Source organism: Hippoglossus stenolepis, chromosome 6 (assembly GCF_022539355.2).
Source record: "Hippoglossus stenolepis isolate QCI-W04-F060 chromosome 6, HSTE1.2, whole genome shotgun sequence".
Taxonomy (NCBI): domain Eukaryota; kingdom Metazoa; phylum Chordata; class Actinopteri; order Pleuronectiformes; family Pleuronectidae; genus Hippoglossus; species Hippoglossus stenolepis.
Genome location: NC_061488.1, coordinates 23,468,464 through 23,490,954, shown reverse-complemented (window position 1 = coordinate 23,490,954; position 22,491 = coordinate 23,468,464). Strand labels below are relative to the sequence as shown.

Below are 22,491 nucleotides of genomic sequence, written 5' to 3'. Positions count from 1 at the left end.
CATGAGAGACCGTCAGAAAACAATACATCAGTGACATGATTGTGTAGATGTAAGAAAGAGTGAAATCTAAAACAGGTAAAAAGACAAGATATCATCCACATTTTTTCATTACAGTCCACGGTGGCTTTAGAATAGCAGCTGAATCAGATATTATCCTTTGATCCCGTAGACTTGCAGATCGGCCTCCTGCTGATAGCATCTCTTTCTATTAAAGCACTGTCTGAGGAATATTTATGGGTGTGCGAATAAGCGATAGAGAGGAGACCGCAGATGTGCTGAGCGATGGCTCAAAACCTGTCGGCTGCTGTCAGACGTCCATTAGACACGTTTCTGAATCATCACTGTCATGTTTACACACTCCCCTTTATTGCCTCTCCTTGTTACTGTGAACTGTTTTCAAGATTAGATGTATGGATGCTCAATATTGGATTTTTTCTTTTTCTTCTTTTTTTTGGCGGTTTTGAAAAGCGTGCGTTCTTGCACAGCTTTATCCTCCCATCATATTTCCAACAATCTTTTGATTTCTCTTGCCATGTAAAGCTGTATGAATGTGTGATAGTCCGGGGGTTAAAGTGTATGACTGGCAGGCCAACATGTGTGATTCATAATAGACAGATGGTCATCTCTGATCTCTCATTGGTAGATCTTAATACCTCAGTGCAACCATTCAAGAAAAATATATTTTCCTTCTTTGTTTTTTTTCCATGTGAGCAAAACATGACACAGAAGTGTATTATGATGTAATAAATGTGAGATAAAGATTCATCATTTAGAAATGCATCTCTTCCTCTGCTCTGTAGCTAATCTTATTCATCTCTATTTCTTACTATTCTATACAGTTGCAGTAACAAAGTGTCCCCCCGGGAACAATTAAAATGTAATCTGAAAACCCTTGTTAATTATCTGCTTTACCAACCTTGTCTAGATGTTGTGTTTCTAAAGTGCTGCAACAAATATGTTTTGGTGGAAATGTAATCGCTGGCTGCAAAACAGTAGGTGGCGGCAGCGGGGGATAAAGTGGACGACTGTCGCACCAGAGATCAGGGTTCATATTCACAGACCGCTAACATCCACTGGCTAGGTTTAGCCATCTCAGGGATTGTGATGGAAAGATAGTGGTTTCTGTTGAATGTAAATATATACTGTATGTTGTGTCTGAGGCCACTGAACGTTTTCCGAATCAAACAGTTTAATAACAGTGGGTATTGTACTACAGATCAGATGGAGGATAACAAATACCTACGTTAGCAATGTTGATTGCTGATTGCTAACCCTAACCCTACTGATATGCTAAGTATGAACATATTTGCTACTCGACAAAGAAACATTTCCTCATGAAAGCTAGGTTTGGTAATCCTGTAAAAGCTAGCAAGAGTGAGTTATAACATGTGACCAATACATCCCACCCCCTCTTATCGGCCCTCTCATACGCCCCCCCAAACATATGAACGTGAATGAAATGATTGGTTGGGTTTATTCCAGTCCTGCAAGGTCCACAGTCGCCTTTAAGTTAATAGGCTCTGATTGCAAATACGTTTCCTACAAAAGGAAGCTTAGTTTTACTGCATAAAGTCTAAATGTGTTTCAGGGTTGGCTTTACCCATGAATAGATTAACATGTCTTGTAAACTCAAAAGATATGTCCCAGCAAAACTTGACAATGAACTAAAGAGTCTTTCAGAGCTGGAGTTATTGAGAAAAAGGTTGGAGTTTTTTTATCTGTTCTCACAATACGATCATAAAATGTTAACAACGCCTTCCACCAATCACTCGGGATTTTAAGAAGCTCCTATGTTCAGTTTTCAATTAATTCCATCCAGTACTAACCACTGACAGACCATTGGCTACACGTTGCATTTCTCCTCTCAGTGGGCATCGTGTGTGTATCAACTCACAACACATGAAACACATCATTGCAGACAATTTGCACATTTAGGTGTTGACAGTTTTCCAGCCCAGAATTTATAAAAAGGTTGAATAATGCATAAATCAATAACATTTTCAGCTGCAGAAATTAGTTAATTTCATAGTTTCTTATTTTAGACGTCATTTGGAAAAAATGCTCTCTATTTCATCTGCCGTTTTAATTTAGTTATAATATTTAATATTAGAATTTGGCATACACCTCTTACACAAAAACAATTGAGCTGTTCATTATGTACAGATTATCATTGCTAAAGATCATTGGCTCATTTCATAGATGTTTCCTTCTTTTCTTCCTCCAGTTCAAAGCTAAAGACCTGTCAGATATAATGGACCTGAATGGTTCTCATGTGGGATGTAGAAACTGCAGTAGCTCTGTTAAGTACCAACACCTCACTACCTGCTGCAGATCGACCTTTTCACAGTCCAGGATTACATATTACATTGTTGTATGTTATATATTATATATATAAATGGTGTGTGTCGGTTCAGGCTCTGCTTTCAGTGTGTGGTTTTTCATACAGCAGCTGACCGATGGATTGATTTGTTCATGTCTGTGCTGTGGAAGGTCATTCACGGTACACTTGCACACAACTAAATGAGCGAAGGGATTTCAAAGGAAAGCACACATGGTGTGGAATTAACATTTGTGGGAAGATCAGTAGTTAAAAAGCATGATATTGTTAACCGTAGAACTGATTAAAGCCTACGTCACCCACTAAGCATGAATATTTAAAGGATTACTGAAAGGCCAAGGGGGGGTCACTAGCAGACAAGTTGAAACATGCAGCTTTTGTCTCCTTAATCCTTCTTCTTTGCGGTTGTTCCTTAAAGGTCAATTCATGCTTCTGCGTTGAAGCTACGCAGTAGCCTACGCGTAGACATGTACCCTACGCATTGTAGGCGACTCAGACCGTGAAAGCATCACACTTCTGGCAGACTCTGTGCCATTTTTGCATAGAGTTGAAGAAACGAACACAGACAACGTCTTTCTTTTCTTCGTTGTAGTTCTTTTAGAAAAAGTAATTGCTCTTCAACATCTATCAGCTCCAACTCCAACATGATCCACTCGCCATTTTTCGGAAGTAAACAGAGATGCCAGAGAATTTGTATATATAAGCGGACCAGAAACCAGAATACACTCATTCCCAGCATAGAAACTCTACCGCCATTTGTTTTTCGGTGGTGTAATTACAGCCCAACTCACATTCACCTACACATAACTATGAATGCTTGGCCCGGTGCTTGGGCTACGTGCGTAGCTACGGCATAGCTTCGACGCAGAAGCATGAATTTGGCTTAGTGCCCTCCTGGATGAGACATTAGGTCCAGGATCAGATCCAAAATGAGCTGAGTAATATCTTCCCTCGTTCCCTCAGACTCACATCCAGCTCAGGCAGCTGACCTTCCTTTTCAAGGGTAGCTGTCCACAGTGTGAATGGGTTTGTCTGAACTTCACATGATAAATTAACACTTGCTCTTTCCTCTGCACTCACAGGACGTTTTCTAAGTCTTGCTGGGTTTATTGTTTCCCCTGATTGCTTGGCACATCCTCTCAATCCTCATTAAGCATGCAGATTAATGCATCGATCCTTGTAATCGATAAGGTTGCTATTCATCAAACCTGCATTTCAGCATCTGAGTGTTTGTTTGTGTGTGAGTGTGCGTCAGGCTCTGTGTGTGGATGAAATCCAAATCCAGTTCCTGAGAAGAGGGGGGAAATAATCACTATCAGAGAGGCAGATAAAGAAAGAGGGAGACAGACTGTTGAAGGCTTTATGTTGCACCAGCAGCTCCAGCAGAAAACCTAGATAACGGAGGAGAGAGCAGGCAAGACTTTTTATGGTAGCGTGTTATGTGTGATTCAACAGAGCATTAAAAAGACCCACGAGGGCTGGGGAGTGGCTGGTGGATTTACCAGTGTGAAGCATCGGAAAATATATTGTTACATTTCTTGGTCCCTCAGGGAAGTAATATCAAAAAGGCTTTTCTAAAAGCGGCCACACTTTTTTTATTCTAATGGTGAACCCCATCCTAAACCTCATGGTTGAGATGATCATTTACAGCATATATTATACTGTAACCTTTTTTATTCTTTTCATCCTACCTGGTTTATCTGCAATGAAGATTTTATAGTCAACATTTGTCATTGGATGAAACTGAATGTGTTACTTTTCATTTGTGAGGCTGATATATATGAGTTTGAGTGATACACTGGACGGCTGTTTCTTCACATTGCATGTCGTCTATTTCAGGGGTCTGTTGAATTGTAACTTTGCCAATTTTTAACATGCTTTGTATATTTACAAATTTGACAGAATATGAAGATGAGCAATGTTTAACTTCCCACTGTGTTGCATGGACCGAGATGTACTCAATCTTTTGTTGCCAAAATTGCCAGATTTTTTACTTTTGCCATCTCCCTGGCTGTGTGTGAGAATTACAACATGTCCTTTTAGTGTTATGTTTACGTTGTTTTATGAATAGAAATAAAACCAAAAAGATTTTGACAAGCATAGACTGATTATTCCTAACTGATTACCATTCACAGCGCCTGGCTAACTGCTATTATTGCCTTATTGTTCCTTTGTAATGAAAATTCCGTGGCCTTCTGCTGTGTGACTCCTTGTTTGCCTTACTGACAGACTGTCACACTGCACTATAGCTGCTTTCAGACATGCACTGAACTCTTATTCCGTATTTCATGTGTTGAACGCAAATGTCAGAGTCTTTCAGTTCTCCGCCTGACCTCGTAGTATGAAGTCTGTAGAGTATCCCCCGCTGGATTCACTGCGAGTGATGCTTTCAATGCAGAAAACATCTCGTGAAAAAGCGCTGTCACACATGTAGAAGACACCGAGGAAGATGTCAAAAGAGTTTGTGGTGATAAGAGGTTAGGACGGCATTGGGGTGCTGTAAAACACGTGATTTCAGCAGCGTAGTTAATACGTCACTTCCTGCCTCTGTTTGCTCCATCTCTCCCCTGAATAATGAGGACGATTTGATGCTGTTGTGAACGCGTGGAAACCTCCCGCTGCGTTGTGCATGTGTGAGAGACAAACTCTGGGTAAAACCTTTGGCCATTTCTCTGGATTTTACCCGCAGGTCATGTCTGAAAACGGCTTATGTAAGTAACAGCTTGTTTGCATATGGCTGTTTAACTTTTCACTTTGTTTTCAGTATGCCTGAATGACTGACCTGCATCTTTGTCACATCACTGTGATGAAATCTCATCCTACCTGCCTGTACAGATCGCTGAGGATTCATCATTATTGTCAGCCAGCAGATGCAGATGCATTCGACCATATGGGAACGACACAGCGTGGCTATACACACTGTAGAAGTAACTCGGTCGAGTGTGTAGGGAAAACAAACCCCTTCTGACAGTGATCAACTTCTTCAACACCTCGGATTCACAGTATTAAGGTCATTTCTCTTCATTCTGCGATGATCTCTCTGTGATGATTCCCATGCTGAGACTAGTGTCTGGGTGGGGAGGAATATCTTAATGGTTATATATTGCATTCCATGATGATGTGAAATTGCACCCTCGTATTGTGTTTACTTTTTCACTTCAGCTTGGATTGTACATTTCATCAATGGACTGTAGAACAAGGAAATATATTTTTATTGTACAAACTAGACCTAATGATATTTTATTACAATCATTATCTCTATGGCACCTTTTTGCAAATCATGAAAGGTTTTCGAATAAACATCATACATAAAAATATAAGGCTACAGCAGACTGCCTTGGGTAAATCTTTACTTAACTTGATGCAGTCATCAATCTTGCAATCATTTTTAAAACCTCAGGATAGTTTCTCCACCTCAAATTGGTCATGGATCTACTTTCCTATATCAGTGATCTAGCCTGGGCACAAGGAGGCCCAGGTTAGATTCAAGATTGCAGGCTCCCTTGCGTTTCTTCTCCATTTTCTTTTCAGATTCATTATTTAATGATGCCAGCACAGTTTTAAATATGTGTTAATAAAGAAAAACGAAACAATGGGCCGATTTACCTGTTTTATGGGCCGATCAGACAGAAAAAGGCACGTCGGCCCACCGGGAGAGTGCCCAGTATGCCAGATGGCCAGTCTAGTCCTGGGCCAATGTCCCCCTGGATAAGCCCCAGCCTCTGATTCCTCTGTGGCAGCACAGTACCTCAGGCTTAGCTTGATTTGTAGGTCTGTTATATAGCTACCACAAATATTAAATTTTCACAGAAATTATTCATTTCTGCAGCATAATATTTTTAATGAAGTAAAGAAAGTGTCAGTCATTCAGAATGTAGTCTTAACACAGGACCTCACCAAACTGTATTGTTTCTTTGTCGAACAGTGTTCCCTTAAATCAAATATTCCTTGAATTTTCAATCATTGGAAAAGGAAGGTAAAAAATGTGGTTGAAGTTGTGAATTCAGATCACTTGTGGCGTAGGTGTTGGATGTCTGCCGGAAATGTTCAGTGCATTTTTGGTCACTTATAAGAATGTGATGTATGAGAGAGCCTGACTATCACATCCCATAACCTTCCCAATATCTTTCCATTTCTCTATTTCTATAATGATGACATTTGAAAATGGCGTCAGGTGGGGTGTAACCATATCCGTCCACTGTGTGTGTGTGTGTGTGTGTGTGTGTGTGTGTGTGTGTGTGTGTGTGTGTGTGTGTGTGTGTGTGCGTGCTGGAGCGTGTATCATTTTGTATGCACAGGTGAAATTGTGCACTGAGTGAAGCGCTGGCGTCTGGGAGGGCGAAACAGAAGAAGGAAGAGGATTGATTTCGAGCTTTAAATAAACGCATCCTCCTCTCCTCCAGCTGAGTCCTCCAGGCAGATATCTGCCCCACACGTCACTCAACTCAGCCGCTCCTGTTCACCACCACAGACAGTGTGAGAGCAAGCACATCTCTCCGTGTGTGCATCTCAGGCATTCAGTTTGTCCAACAGGAACAAGGGAAATGTTGGCCAAAGTGAATTATGGACAGCTCATTAATTTCCCCCAAAGTTTGTAGTTGGCTAGAGCAACTGAATTAATGATATGTGCTGAGAAATGGCAGCATCCCCTCCTCTAAGTGGCTCATTTGTCCACTTAAAATTTAAAGCGGCAGTGACAAATACTGCATGTGAATATTCCTCTTTTTGGTTGGAGAATGGTTGGCTCTGTCTCTCAGTCGCTTTCTGCTTGTCAAGCCTTGTGAGTGGCAGTGTGTGAGCATGCATGTTTGACAGGCTACTGTGTGAGAATGCACATACACCACCCCCTCTCTTCACACAGGACTTATATACACCTTCATCTGATTAAGGTGATGTGTTGCAGGAAGATTTTTTATCTGGGCTGCCAAAAAGGGATTTGATTCAAGTTCCCTCATTTATAAAATTGGTAATTTGAACTTTTCAGATAAAACTCCCCAGTGGTTTAAGTCCTGCAACTGTAACCAGAAGGAGTTGGATGTGAGATCGTCCGTTGGAGAGGTTATGAGCCAGAGTACGCTCAAAAACTGCTTAACATGAGGTTTCCTTGATGATGTTGGGAGGTAACTGTTTATAACTGTTAGAAACAACACACTCGTAAACCCTGCCTCCATGGAGAAGGAGATTTAAGTGATCAAATGGGAAATGGTGCACACAAAAAGAGGGTTCAAGGAAGAAGTTGAAACACTGGAAACTTTCTGACCCCCACTCACTTGGCCATTTACAGCATAATATGGGCAAATTGTCAGTTTTGGAAAGGTACAAAAAACTGTCAGACACAGCCTCTAGCAGTAGTGACATCAGAAAGGTGTAGAGGAGGGGGGTTCTGAAGGTGTTAGGCTGTCTGACGAGCACTTCTGTTAAGCTGCTTTCAGTCATGCTCTGAACTTCGGAGAACATTCTCGGGAGGGGAGAGCCTCCAGTATTTCTCTGATTTCTCCGGCCAGGCCCCTTGTAAAAAATCTGCAGAATGTCTGAAGGTGCCGATGTGAGAACACAGCAGAAGATCCTCCACAAGATTCACTGTGAGTGAGTGGAGGTGATGATCGCAACAGATGCAAAAATTTAAAAAAAATAAACTATACCAATAGGTCAGGATAAACAAGTGGTGCCATATATGCAGAAGACCCAGGCTAAGATACATAGTATCTGCTAAACATTTTTAATCAGTTGCTTATCTGCTGTTGCAGCACCTACAGTCTATGGTAGCACGGTTTGAGGATGCATGTCACTGTCACACTCACTGTTAGGAATACTATTTCAGATTTTCTTCGCCGCTTAAGCCTACATACGCCGCTAGCTGTTTGTTCAGTTGCATTGTGGGTAATCTATGCACCAGGTTTTGAATTGAATGAAAGTATCAGTGTCTGGGATGCAAGTGCCCACATGTTTGGGTTCAGGCCTGTGGTCATGAATGATCTGGAGCTTTGGTTAAATTGTATCATTGTTTGTGATTAGTGCTGCTTTGCTAGTATTGTCTTGTTGGGTTTTGTGTATTTAAAGAAAACCTCAACCAGACTATAAATTCTGTTATATGCAGCTTTGGTCCACACACACACACACACACACACACACAGCACACGCACGCACACACAGACACACAGGCCCATCAGAGAAGTGGTGCAGAGGCTGAACTGAATCTAGAGATGGCTGCAACACTAAGGAGGTGAGGAGGAGAAGAGGAGAAACAAGTTACAAGCCTGCTTAAAAGCAAAACTCTCTTGTCTCTTCCTATATATCTGCTCTATATTTGCATGTTATCTGGTCTTTTCCATTTTCTACAGCTGAATAGATGATCTGTTGCAGCCAGCGAATCTATTAGTGGACTGCTGGGGGCTCTGCATGTCCGTCCTCTGACTCAGAGATTATCATTTAGTTGCTCTGCAACTCTGCCATTACTCCCCTGCAGCCTTCTTTACACAAGCACTGCAACCCATTTGCCCTCTCCTCTCCTTTGAAAAAGTGTTGATTCCTCATTTCTCAAGAGCTTTTTTTCCTCCTTCTCTCTTCCTCTAAGTTTTTCCACCAAAGTGATGTTTTCTTTTTATTCTCTTGGGTAGTGAAAAGCAAATTTTAACATAAGTTCAGAAAAAAACCAAAAAACTGAACAGCAGCAGGAATATAAATGCCTCACAGAACAACTGCACCTGACTCTTAACAACACCAACAGTTGTTTTGTTAAACTCATTTTACAATCATCCCCCTCTCTCTAGTGTCTGTCACGCTCACTGTTGGCAACATTTTAATTGGCAGTCTGTCTCCTCAGTGCTGGGAGACTTGGCTGCAGTAAAGTACATTAACAAACAAACCCCCGTCTGTTCGCTGGAACGAGGCTTATTGTGTTGTCAAACGAAAATTCATTTGTTCACCCATCCATCTATCCACTGAACGATACCGTGATCCACCATCATGCTGCTTATCCCAGGCAGCAGCTGTGGTGGTCGGGTGAGACGTCAGATCAGACGTCAGCCTGCTCGTCTCACATACTGAGGTTCTATGAAGTTGATGAACTCCTCTCTCCATCAGAGAGGGTGATACAGTCACCCTGGAATCTATTTGCTTCTATTTTTCTGTATACTCACCTTCAAGAGCTCATGATTGTACGTATGTGAGTGTTGGCGAGAGAATCAGCCCTTAAAATGAGAGCTTTACCCCTGGTGTTGCTCAACTATAAGTCTTGCAGCTGACTCCTGTTGGTGGTGATTACCTCTTGCGTTTGTGTGTGAGTCTTTTGGGGACAAAATAACCCAATAACATCATCATATAACAACATATGATGTCATATGATAAGTGAAGTCAAAGAAATCCCAAAATGCCATGCATATATTTCAAAAAGGTTTTTCTTAAGCTGCAGCTGCATCCTATAATGCCTTCAGCGTATAATAGATCAAATGATTTATGATCATAAGAATTATGTCATCATGATGTATTAGCTCTTGCAAACAATAACAGGAGGACAAAAGACAGGATCTCCAGCTAATTTAGATAAACCCATCATCCCTAATCATGTGGTATAAAACGAGGAGCGATACAACAGTATTGTTGGACCTGATTAATGCTCTGGTGGCTGAATGGGAGCAAATATTGCAGCAGAATATTGTCCAATTGAATGCAATGGAATGTGATGCTTTGTTGTGTAGTCATTCCCTCAGACTGAGAAACTTGTGTCTTCTGTTGTGGCTGACTGTCTTCTCTCCCCCGACAGGCATCTGGATCAAACCCAGCCGAATGTCCAGGATGAGGGAGAAGCGGGCTGACTTTGTGGCAGGTTGCCTGGGAGGACGGGTCATCGCAGCAGGTGGTCTAGGTCAGCACCTCCATTCTTTTACTGCTCTTTTATCAGTGTGTTCTTTTCTCTCAGTCAAATACTGCGCTGTCCTTTGAAGAAAGTTGAGACAGAACAACAACCAGGTCACAGTAGTGAATAACATCCATTGTTGTTGCACCTTTTTTCTGTTAATTAATGCTACATACCTTACAAAGGCCTTAGCCCAGTGTAAAAAAACAATTATCTGTGTGTAGAAAACCAATGATACTGTGTGTTTTTGGCATATTACAACACAAGTAAAACACAACAATGTGTGTGATAGTATGTGACTGCACATCTGTCTGTTCTTTTTTGTTTTTCTACTAAAGTTGTACAATCACAAACTTTTTCCTCAAACTATAACACATGTATATGTGTGTTTCCCTGGGTCAGGTTGAAAAATGATGATGATAGGGCTTAGCTCAACGACACAGTCATAAGAGAACAAATGTCAATAACCAATTAGTACTTAAATCTATTCATTTGAACCTTTTCTAAAATGAAACTCAAACACCAACACTTCCGGTGACATTAGCTTTCTAGCTTCTACGCTCGGCTACCAAGACCTTTCTCACAAACCCCTGTGACCTGCGACATCAGACCAATGGCCTTGGGAAGATGAGTCAGCAGTGACAATTAGAGACAAAGCTGTCAATCAACCTGTTGTATTTTTTTGTTATTTACTTTCATAACTTACTTTATTTCAGCAATGCAAAAAAAAACTTTAGCGGAACAGATCTGATGCAAGCTAAGTTACTGATCATGCAAACATAACTTTTTGAAAACAACATTTAAGGATCCCTTTGAATATTTTTCACAGTTCTCATAACATAAGATTTTTCATCCATCTTAAGCAGTGCTGTAGTGGTAAAAACTAAAGGTGGGTGAACCATCATTTTCGGGCTGGTCTCTAAACTCATGATTACAAAGGTGGATTAACTTCAGTCTCCCATATACAAGACTATATATAGACTAGAAGACTAGAACAACTGAAAATGAATCATATAGACCAAGAAATTAGCATTTTATTGTTATTGTTTGTTTGTACTTGTGTGGGCTAAACAATGATGGAAGTTGACTAAGTACATTTACTAATTTACTGTTTACAAATTTGAGGGACTACTTTACCTGAGTATTGCAATTTCATGTTACTTTATACATCTACTGCATTGGATCTCAGAGGCAAATATTGTACTTTTTATTGAATGCATGTGTAATAACACATAACAAAATACACAGGGTGCATTCATTGTAAAAATGGCCAAGTTAATGTCCAGCCAGCATTATTGGAAATTAAGTTTGAAATGTTTAAAGCATACGATTCACATTGTTAGCCTAGATCAATCCAGCTAATAACGTTTTACAAATTAAGCCTGATTGAGCTCATCGTACTTCACACAGGCATGTTGTTAATCTTAAAGGGGACATAGCATGCAAATTCCACTTTGTTAGTGCTTCTACACGTTAATGTGGGTATCTGGCATGTCTACCAACCCAAAAACTCTGGGAAAAAAACACTCGCGCGTTTTGTTATAGTTCCTCAAAGTCAGAAACGTCATGCTTGAGTGACTCGATTGAGCTTCCTGGGTTTTGTGTCATAACAAGGCACTGGAAGTCTCCCTACATGGCCTTGGCCCACCCCCCACCTCATCCCCCCACACTCGTTACGCCGGGTTTACACCGGAGGCAGCGAGGCTGCGAGGCAGCGCAGCGCCGTTCTCAAGCGCGCAGCCGCCTGGCTGTTCACACGGGACGAGCATTTCTCCGCTGGTCAGCCCCATAGACTGTATATATAAGGTCAGCCCGCGATTCTGCTTTCTCCGCTTGTTTTGACCCGTTGAATGTCGGGGTTCGGGGGTAAATGATGGTCTTCATAGCCCCCCACCTCTTTCTTCTCTGTCTGCTTGCTTGTGCTTGCTTGTAGTGGATGGACAGAGGGGGACATTTAATTATGTGATTGGGAAAATTAAAACTCCAGGACAACAAGGGAAATACAAAGTATGGGATGCATATTTGATCATTTATATCATATAAAATATGTCATTTATATCGTTTAAAATCATGGGGAGGAGAGGGGGGAGGGGGGAGCTGGCTCATTAGCATTTAAAGGAACAGGCACTCAAAACAGGTCACTCTGTGGAGGGCTGTTTTATACAGGGTAAAAAGGGTGCTGTTTGAAATGATCCTTGTGGTATTTTGACCAAAGTATGTTACAGACATTTCATTAAGACCCCAAGGAACCATATCAACTTGTGGTAAAATGGGCATGCTATGTCCCCTTTAATAACTGATAAAAATACAACCACCATTTACCATTTGCAGTCTGTAATGTTAGCTGTGTTTTTTTGCTGGATGTTTGAAAAAGTGAAGGATCTTTATCCCTGTCGCTGTGAGTTTAAATACTTCTGCACTAAATATTTAATGAGATTTTGTTGAGAAGTTTCCAGCTTTCCCCAACCATCTGATTGTACATGCACTCGTTTCATTTCTTACTATCATTTCGATACCGTTAGGGAAAAGATGAAAAGTTCATCATATGTCTGTTTCCCGTTCTGATGAGCTGCTGCATCACATGGAACCGTTCATACAGGGAGGACCCACAGAATCTTGCTCAGTTTGTAAGAGAGACTGGACTTTGAGAGTGTGCAAGCAGCGAGGGCTGTACGCTCAGGAGACGAGAGAGCAGGGGTCAGGTGCCAGGCAACAGTGAGAAGGGGCGGGGGCAAGGGGAGGTTGTGCTCTGAACTGTCATATAATGCTCAGTAAACAATGGTACTGAATTTGACTCAAACCTTGAAAAATCGCACAGTAACAAGTGAGTAAACCACCATAAAAGGTGCGTAAACGCTATTTTGTTTTAAAAAAAGGTATGTAAACGGTGTTTACTTGCGTTTACCCCCATTACTCCCCTGATCTTAGGCCTTCATTTTAAGTCAGCAGTTCTGTCTAAAAGTTGCAGTTTCTCAATTGGACCACCTTTTAAAATAGCATACTTTGGCAAATGCACACCCAGTCTGTTGAGTAAGATAACATTCAACAGTTTGCACGGCAGATAGAGATCTACTGGCTGTAAAAGTGCTCGCAGATTAACTCGGTAGCAGCAGCACCTGCTCAGCTACCAGCATTGGTCACGTGACCTTTGCTTCACAGGATGTAGTTTTATGTCGACAGTCTCCTGCTCCTGGTTAACACCCATGTCTCCGACTCCATTTGTAAATTCTCATTGTAAAATGTCTATTTATTTCTGACTTTAGAACACTGTCTCCAAAGTCAGATGAGGCATTTTGCAAATGTTTTCACAGGCCGAGTAATCCTAATGAAAAATAAATTGATCCTCATATGTGAAATGGATTGTCCCTTTAAACCAGAGATGGAAAATGTAAAATAGTAGAATACGCACGCACCACCAGTTTCACATACCAAACTCTACCAAGGCTGCCAACATTATAAATATCTATATATACATGTTTTTGTCTTCTATAAAAAGTTCATGGATATTTATTTATTTATTATTGATGAATTATTAATTATGTATCAATATATACATTTATTAAGTTAAAACAGCCGTATGCCTATATAATGAACATAAATCTTAAACAGCTGTTTGCTTACACACATATATGCGGATATTAACACTATATATTTTTTTTTTTAACTTTATACTCAACTTGTGTATAAAGTAGGAAACTTGAAGAGCTTTTGTTTGACCTTTGCCCACAGCAATGGAAAATCTGAGTGGAGAAACAGAGTGCTGCTTAAAGCTGTTCACTGATATGCTACCAGTCCATTTATTTGTCTATCATAGAGTGCTGAAATAATACAAATACTAGATGTTCAGTTTCCTTCCCTTAGTGGCATGGCGTTGCAGGACACATGAATTTCATAAACTTGTATTAATTCAGTTTAATGTAGTTTATTGGTGTGAGTGTAGATAAGGAGGGTTAGGAAATGCTAGAGTTGCAAAAATAGTTTTTGATTCAATGATTGTTTATGGCTGTGCATGTTTATTGGTGGATTTACAAATGACTTAAACCAATATCACATGAAAGGGCACTTTATGATTGTACCTTTACATGTTGGGGACACCCCCTGCATGTATGCAATCATAAGTTACCTGCTGCCTCTGCTCCATCCTCGGGCACTTTCGTAATGGCTGGTACTCTTCTTGTTTTAATCTCCTCTCCACCCTGTCAGCAAAGTTTTCTGTTTCACTATGAAAAAAAAAAAAATGACTAGGATAATACACACAATATCAACCTTAACCCCTTCTTTGAGGAAAAAGCATATGTTAGAGAAAATTACAATGTCTATCAAAGGTTTGGGCACCCCGATCAAACTTTCTGTTACTGTGAATATTAAAGTGAGTACAAGGATATGAACTGATCTCCAAAAGGCATATAATTGAAAATAATTTTCAATTATAAGTTGCTTTAAAAAGTGCAATAGAGTTTCAACTTAAATGTATGTACTGTATCAATTACCCTTTACCATTGTGCTGGCATAGTCAGCAAAAGACAGAGGAGTGCAACAACCTCTGGTGTCTCTTTAAAAACAGCAACACATTTTAAATATATTATGCAGCAAGTCTGGACAATACAAAATGTAAACACACACACATTAAGGTACTGTTTATTAACAAAGCTAACTTAGAAAACATGAGCCTTACTCCTAAACTATAAATAATAATAAAGTAATTTGTTAAATTACACTATATTCATTTACATTCAGAGCTTACCATTAGTTATACTTCCATTTTTACACGTTTGGAACCTTGCACATGTGTACGTCTAGAACGGGGGATGGGCAGGGGCTGTCCGGCTCTGCAGGGCGATGATATTGCATCATGTTGCCCAGGTAAATCAAAACCATGTCTCTACTAAGTATTGGACATGTAAATATTTCCTTATGCTGAACTGCAAGTAATCACAGACTTCACTCACAGCAACTCAACAGCACAGCTCTGATTTATTACGAACATTGACACACACACACACACACACGAATTGGATGTCCATTAACTTTCAATTTTCTCCTCGACTGAGCTGCATTGTTAAAGTAAACACACTGGCATGAAGAGAGAATGAGCAATTCTACAAATTAATCTGAGGTCAGCTTTCCTTGAAGACATGCTTGTTAAGCAGATATTGACTCTATTCTCTGCATCTACACGCATCAGCACGATGACACACACACACACACACATACACTTGCAAACTGGTGTTAACACCCCGTATTAAATGGGAAATTATTTAGCTTCTCCCTCTCAATTGTCATCTTCAAATCAATACTGCTTCAATTTTGAGATATTGCAGAATAATATGAGACCTTTTCTGAAATCAGCAGCTTTTACACTGGTACTGCAGTGTGTTTAATTGTACTTTTGATGTTTTGTGGCACAAAGTATGAAGAGTTGTCTCTGCACATACGTTAAGGGCAGCCACAGCCCCCTAGAGGTCACATCCATCATGTTTATCCTCTTCTGTGATGTTTAAATACAAAACATCCGACCAGAAAGGCAGAAACCTGAAGGATACAAGCCTAAATGTTTAATACATGAAGTAGAGGCTCACAGTTATCTCAACCTTCACTCTAGTTATTCAAAGCACACTCAGTTACATCACCAATGTGGTAGAGACTGGTAAAGAATTTTGCTATAATTTGTTTCAAATTAATTAATACCTCGTCGTTAGATTGTTTTTTTTAACACATTCCCATATAGGCCTTATTCACTTAAGCCACTTCTCTCTGTGCAGACCTCAGAGTGATAGTCAATAATGCAGACTGACATATGTGTGTGTGTGTGTGTGTGTGTGTGTGTGTGTGTGTGTGTGTGTGTGTGTGTGTGTGTGTGTGTGTGTGTGTGTGTGTGTGTGTGTGTGTGTGAGTGAGTGAGTGAGAAAACACCAGTTCTATCCTGTTGAAAGAGTCAGTTAGAAATTCAGCAGACCACAGAGAGAAAGGAAAGAGAGTATTGAATGAGGTACCGGGATGAAATGGATGTGCGTGTCCGTGTTGGCTAACGTGAAAATGACACATTGAGGGGGAGTAAAAGGGAAAGAGGTAGATATATTGTGCTCTGTTTGTGTGTCAGCTGTGACTCTTTCCATCTAATCCATGGGGGTATTTGGGGGCTTGTGAGTCATAGCTGTTTATGGCACATTTCAAACCTTCTGCCTTTTGACTTGGGAAATAAAAGATGAAAATACATCTGCAGAGATCAAATAGCATCTGTAATGTAGTTGCACACACACAGACACACACACACTCACACAAGCACCGCATATGGAAGCACTGTATGAATGTGTATGTGAACAGATGAATGTACCTTGTAGTGTAAAGTGCTTTGAGTGGTTGTGAAGACAAGAAAAGTACTATATAATGCAGTATGTTTCAATTTAAATAGCAAATTGTTTCCTACTCCTTGTATACGCTTAACTCCTCTGAAACAGGCTGACTGTTTAAAATCATATTACTATAGGGTTGATAAAGGTGTCCTACAAGGATCAGTATTTGGTCCACAGTCATTAACTCTACATTAAAAATGTATATCTCAATGTAGACAATACCATCTTGTATGTGTATGTGTTCAACTCTATTTACTGCACTAAAGCATCCCAAATACTGTGCTACCAGGTTGCCTACAAAACTTAAATGAACATGTTGCTCGAAAAACAACAAATTCAGATTTGATTTTTATACAACTGAAAAAAAATCATATATTTTACTAGACTATCTACTCTACATTGTGCAGATAAATGTATCTGTAGCTCCCATCTTTACACCATTTACCACAGTTACAACAGTGTAATTCAATTCATTATTGCGGACACTCACCACTGGTCATCGTTGATATGCAGATTGCTAGTAGTAGATAGATAGATAGTTCTTCTTGATGATATTTTAAATGACAGCATGAAACAACTTGCCAACATATACAACCATAGTCACATCAGGGATCACGTGAAGCGACAGAAAACACAGAGGCAGCAAAAATCCACAGAAGAAACTGGGGCAGGTTCAACAAGTATCTTTGGGAAAAAATGTGTGAAAGCCCACTGAAGAGAACTGGTCTCTGCTAAAAAGGATGGTCTCTCCTTCGGTTGACTGCACTTTGTTTAAAACTACTCGTGGGAATATGCTTGAAAGTATCCTCCGCGCTGAGCTGTTTTTTACAAGTGCACAGAACTTTTTATCTATTTAACCTCTGAGCTTTCTTAAGCGAGACTTGAATAAATGAAGGTTAACTTAAATTAAAGCTTAGTAAATTTACAGTTATGATGAAAAGGCATGAAAAGAGTTCAATGAAGCTTCCTTTAAATCATGAAAAATACCTTGAACAGGCAGAATGACTTGTCTCTGCTTAGTGAGTCACTGCTGCATGTTGATGCTGTTATTCTTGCAGTTTGTTGTCGACAGATACAGATGAATTATTCTGATTTGTAGATCTCTAGAAAGAAAAATACACTGTGTTTTTCTCTCATAAGCACTTTTTATTCTTGTTGCTAATACTGTGCTTCACATCACAAGGCCAAGCGATGTCACGACCTTATTACACAACTTTTAAAGCTGCTTTGTTTCGCTCGATTTCTAGTTTGCACTTCAGTAGGTTTGTGTAAAATGTAAGAGGACATCAAAAACATCAAAAAACACTCAAGCACATGAAGGTTAAATAGGTAAATCTCTTCCATTTTGACAGGCTTTGTATCTTTGTATAATTAGTGATCCAGTCTGCCACTCAGTATTAAGTTGTTGTTGATAACAGAGGTTGCTAAAGTTTCTGTGGATAACACAGTGCTGTGCTTTTGAAACACTAAAGATATGATTTACAATTAAAAACATTGTGGGTCAAGGTACATTACCATATTCATCCATATTCACAAAACATCTTTACCTAGCCTTGACCGAGTTAGAAAAACCCTCAAGACTCAGTTATGTGTCAGTGCTTAAATAATGTTTCTTGTCTTAGGGTAATTGACAAAGTATTTTAGGTCTAAAACTGGTTCATAAGTCTAGAGACAGTCCAAGTCACCAGACCTGTTCACAAACAGCTGTAGATAATGCACATTTTTGGTGAATCGTCAGCATTAGTAACAATAAAACACAATAACTCTTTGGTATACACCACTCTTCACTTTGTGGACACCAGATCTTATTGTTCTTGAATATTTTGTCCGACATTTCCAGTGAAGTGCATCCCAGCAGGCCAGGTGAGAGCAGCTGGTCAACAGGGCAGCTAACAAACGTGCTCCATCACAATCCCGCTGAGTCTCACCTCAGTGAACTCTGTGATGATTCATTGTTGGTTCTGATCTGTCCATACCGTTTAGAACAGAAGATTTCATCATTTTTGGAGATAGATTATGCTCTAGCATTAAACCTAACCTTCATTGCTGCCATATTGCATTCTCTGAAGTTAAGTTTCATATTTTACTGTTAACATACAGTTAATGCTGTATATATATCAAGGCTGCATCAGTGGAGTTTTGGGTTCTGACCGTGTTTGTGCAGATATCACCACATTTAAAAGAAATCAATAAACCAGAACATCCAAAAGAACTTTATGATATGACGGAAATTAGATGTGTTCTTACTAATTTGTAATTAGCCAAACAAGCATTATATATTAAACACATAATGGTGGGGGCTGGTAGATGCTGGTAATCTGTCTAAAATATATTTCGCATCAGAATTTGCAGGCGAGCAACTATATTTTGGGACATTCAGATTTTTCATTTCTAGTTTGACCAATCAAGTTTGGGCAGGACCACGTTGACCAAAATGCATCAGCTATCAGCTTTTTAATTGGTCTTCATTCATATTCAGTCTTTTGGACCTTAACATTTTTTTTAAGTATTTGTCTTTTTAAGTGTTTGTATTTTTGCTTCGCGTGATGTTATGTGATCCACAGCCTCTCTGACATCCTCCTGTGTGAGGATAAACTGAGCCCCACCTTCAGTCAAATACAACAGAGACAGACGAGACGGACAGACAGATAAGAGCATTTATGTAGAAATGAATTACTGTCAAAATTCCAGTGAGCTACCTGTAATGACAACAAGGTGCATCAGAAATAGGTTCTCAACCCCTCTCCTGCACAGAGGAAGGATTCTTCTGAGGCTTCTTCTGAGTTGAATTAATAAGTATTTGTGCAAATCAGAGGTGAGATCAATCAGACAGTCCTTAAGTAACCATGTGATGAAAGCTGTGATTAATCCAGTGTTCAGGAAATCAACCTTTTGCGAGACTCCTGCAGCAGCACAGCTTCCCTGAGCTGTAGCTTGTCTGCGACTGTCCAGAGGTCAATCTCTGACTATACATACACAAGCATCTGCCAGCAGGGACTAAACACCTGATCTGCTCTAAACCCCTGATAGGTGCAGTGTGAGCGAGGAGGTCAAGAATTAGTGCTAAAAAAAGGCCATGTAGTGACACTGTTCACAGCACAGATCAAACACAGCCATGAGCTCGGCTACAGGTTTGTTGTGGCTCCAGTTTATAATGAAGCGCCGGGCTCTTGTCTCGCTGCCTGATAGAAGCAACAGCAGGTCAGAGAGAGGTGAACAGAAATAAACACTTGTAAGCTTCAGGATGGGCGGGGCTGAGCAACACTCGTGGAAACAGTCGAGGATGTAAGAGAAAGACTGTGAAAATCACTGATCGGTTGGATTTACCCGATACTCGATGGCCTGTCTGACTATGATAGATGGGTCCATCGTCAGTGTGTTTGTGAGAGTGACAAAATGAGAGAGTTTGCATGGAGGGGCTAAGTGAATCAACAGTGCAATACTACATTACATCATGAAGCAGTGGAAGGACAAATGAGACTGGGGCATGCCTGCAGGCATGCCCCAGTCCAGGTAATGATTTGCCAAGTTTGGCTAATTATTACATTACATTTAGCTGACGCTTTTATCCAAAGCGACTTACAATAAGTGCATTCAAGCATGAGGGTACAAACCCAGAACAACAAGAATAGAGAAAGTACAATTTCTTCAAAAAAGCAAAACTACAAAGTGCTATAAGTAAGTGCCATTTAAGTGCTACTAAATTGTTAGTTTAAAATTTTGTATTCAAGGTATAGTCGGAAGAGGTGTGTTTTTAGTTTGCGGCAGAAGATGTGTAGACTTTCTGCTGTCCGGATGTCAACTGGGAGCTCATTCCTCATGTTAGCAGTCGACCTTCCCTTAGTATCCACATGCCTGTGCTGAATTTGATTATGCATTCATTTCTCGGCATTAGGGTCTGCTGTCTGTTTAGCTCCTGAAAGTGGGCCGCTCTGTAACAATTTAGATGATGTTAACTGGCATTGTACATATGTAAAATATGTGGACACACGACACCTTCAATATGAATACAAATTGAATAAACCGGCGAACATTGCTTAAGAGACCTCTAAAATAGCCCAAATAATAATGTATGAGAAAATAACTACAGTTCAGTAAATGATTCAAACTTATACACAAACTTCACACGTCAACAGTAATAAAACAAATTTAGTTTAATTTTACAAAAAGCATTGACTACAAAATCTTGTATTGCGGATAAACCAGGTACGATGAACACATAGTTTTCTAAATTCACTCTGCACCATAGACTGTTTATAAAAACATCTTCACACAACGTCCAGCACAAAGACAATAAAAAGGTGACAGTATATTGTAAAACAGTTTGCAGTGGTGGTTCTAGACCAATTTAACTGAGGGGGCCAGGCTGGGGCCAGTTCTTTTGTCAGAGGGGCTCATTCAACCCGGGACAAAAGAGACAAAGACAGTGTTCAAGCTTTCAAAAATGTTTAGTTCAGTAGCCTATATAAGGTAAAAGTGCACCAAAAAACCCAACATATAATACTTTGGTTGGTATTTATTACAGTTTATTAAAGTACAAAAATAAAACACATTCCTGTTAGCTTCAGCTCAAGTTACAGCACATTCTTTGCTGCAACACTTCTTTATAAGGCTCTACGAACGGAACAAGCTTCACTGTACTAGATGGTCTCTGCATCCTAATCTGTATTTTCCTTTGTAGAATTTCACATAGACAACAAATGAGTCATAATTCGAAGCCTTTGCCCTCCTAGACTCGATACTTAGTACACCCATATTGCTTTATCTCTCATCAGCTATGGTGGACCTGAGGTAAGTTTTCACCAGCTTCAGTGTAGAAAAACTCCGCTCACAAGAAGCACTACTCACTGGGATCGCGACTTCTATTTTGCAGAGTCTGAAGAGCTCAAAACACACTTCTTTGAATGGCTCAATGAACAGAACCAGCGCTACAGTACCAGAGGGTCTCTGCATCCCCGTCTGTATTTTCCTTCTAAGATTCGGGTGAACTGAAATAGTTCATGCCTCAAATCCTCAGTATTTGAATCATACAATCGAACAAATGAAAACAGAGCCGTCTCTTTCAGAAATACATCACTATTAGGGTTGAGAGCATTGATGCTATTCATTATGTCACAGTATGTATTTGAAAAACTGTCTCTTAAGCTCATTGAGCATTTGATCATTACATTACACATCATTTAGCTGACACTTTTATCCAAAGCGACTTACAATAAGTACATTACATACATTAGAAAAAAGCCAAAACTACAAGTGCTACATGGAAGTGCAATATCTAAGTGCAACTAAACTAAACAATGTTTTTTTGTATTTATACATTTTTTGTATAAACACCAGAGTTGACAAATGTTATGAGAAATAACCTTTTAACCAGGGTGTAGTCGGAAAAGATGTGTCTTTAGTCTGCGGCGGACGATGTCCTGATGTCAATGGGGAGTTCGTTCCACCATTTAGGAGCCAGGACAGCAAACAGTCGTGATTTTGTTGAGTGTTTAGCTTGCAGTCAGGAAGCAGCAAGCCGATTGGCCGATGCAGAGCGGAGTGGACGGGCTGGGGTGTAAGGTTTGACCATGTCCTGGATGTAGACTGGACTCGATCCATTCACAGCATGCTACACAAGTACTAGTGACTTGAAGCGGATGCGGGCAGCCACTGGTAACCAGTGAAGGGAGCGGAGGAGCGCTGTAGTGTGAGTGAATTTAGGTTAAAGACCAATCGAGCTGCTGTAGCTGCTGCTGATCAGTGACGGGTTGAGAAAAGCTGTACGAAACCTTGAGTCTCTTTGACGGTGGATCATGTACTTAAATGATTCCTGTCTTGTCAGAATTTTGGTACAAGAGGGTCATGGAACCATCAGAATGGATTTGAATTACTTTGATGATCCTCTGACTCTTTCATCTATGTTGAATATCTAAAGATGGCAAAGAACATGTCTTTATAGTCAT

At 40.1% G+C, this 22,491-nt stretch overlaps 1 protein-coding gene across 1 annotated transcript in view; it reads left to right on the top strand.

The window, feature by feature from the left end:
- The window catches only part of LOC118110443 (kelch domain-containing protein 8B), a 134,886-nt gene that overhangs the window by 101,452 nt on the left and 10,943 nt on the right, over positions 1–22,491 (top strand). Inside the window, exon 4 of the mRNA XM_035158175.2 lies at positions 10,101–10,202. Within this exon, the coding sequence (XP_035014066.1) occupies positions 10,101–10,202 (102 nt within the window). The remainder of the gene's footprint in view (positions 1–10,100; positions 10,203–22,491) is intronic.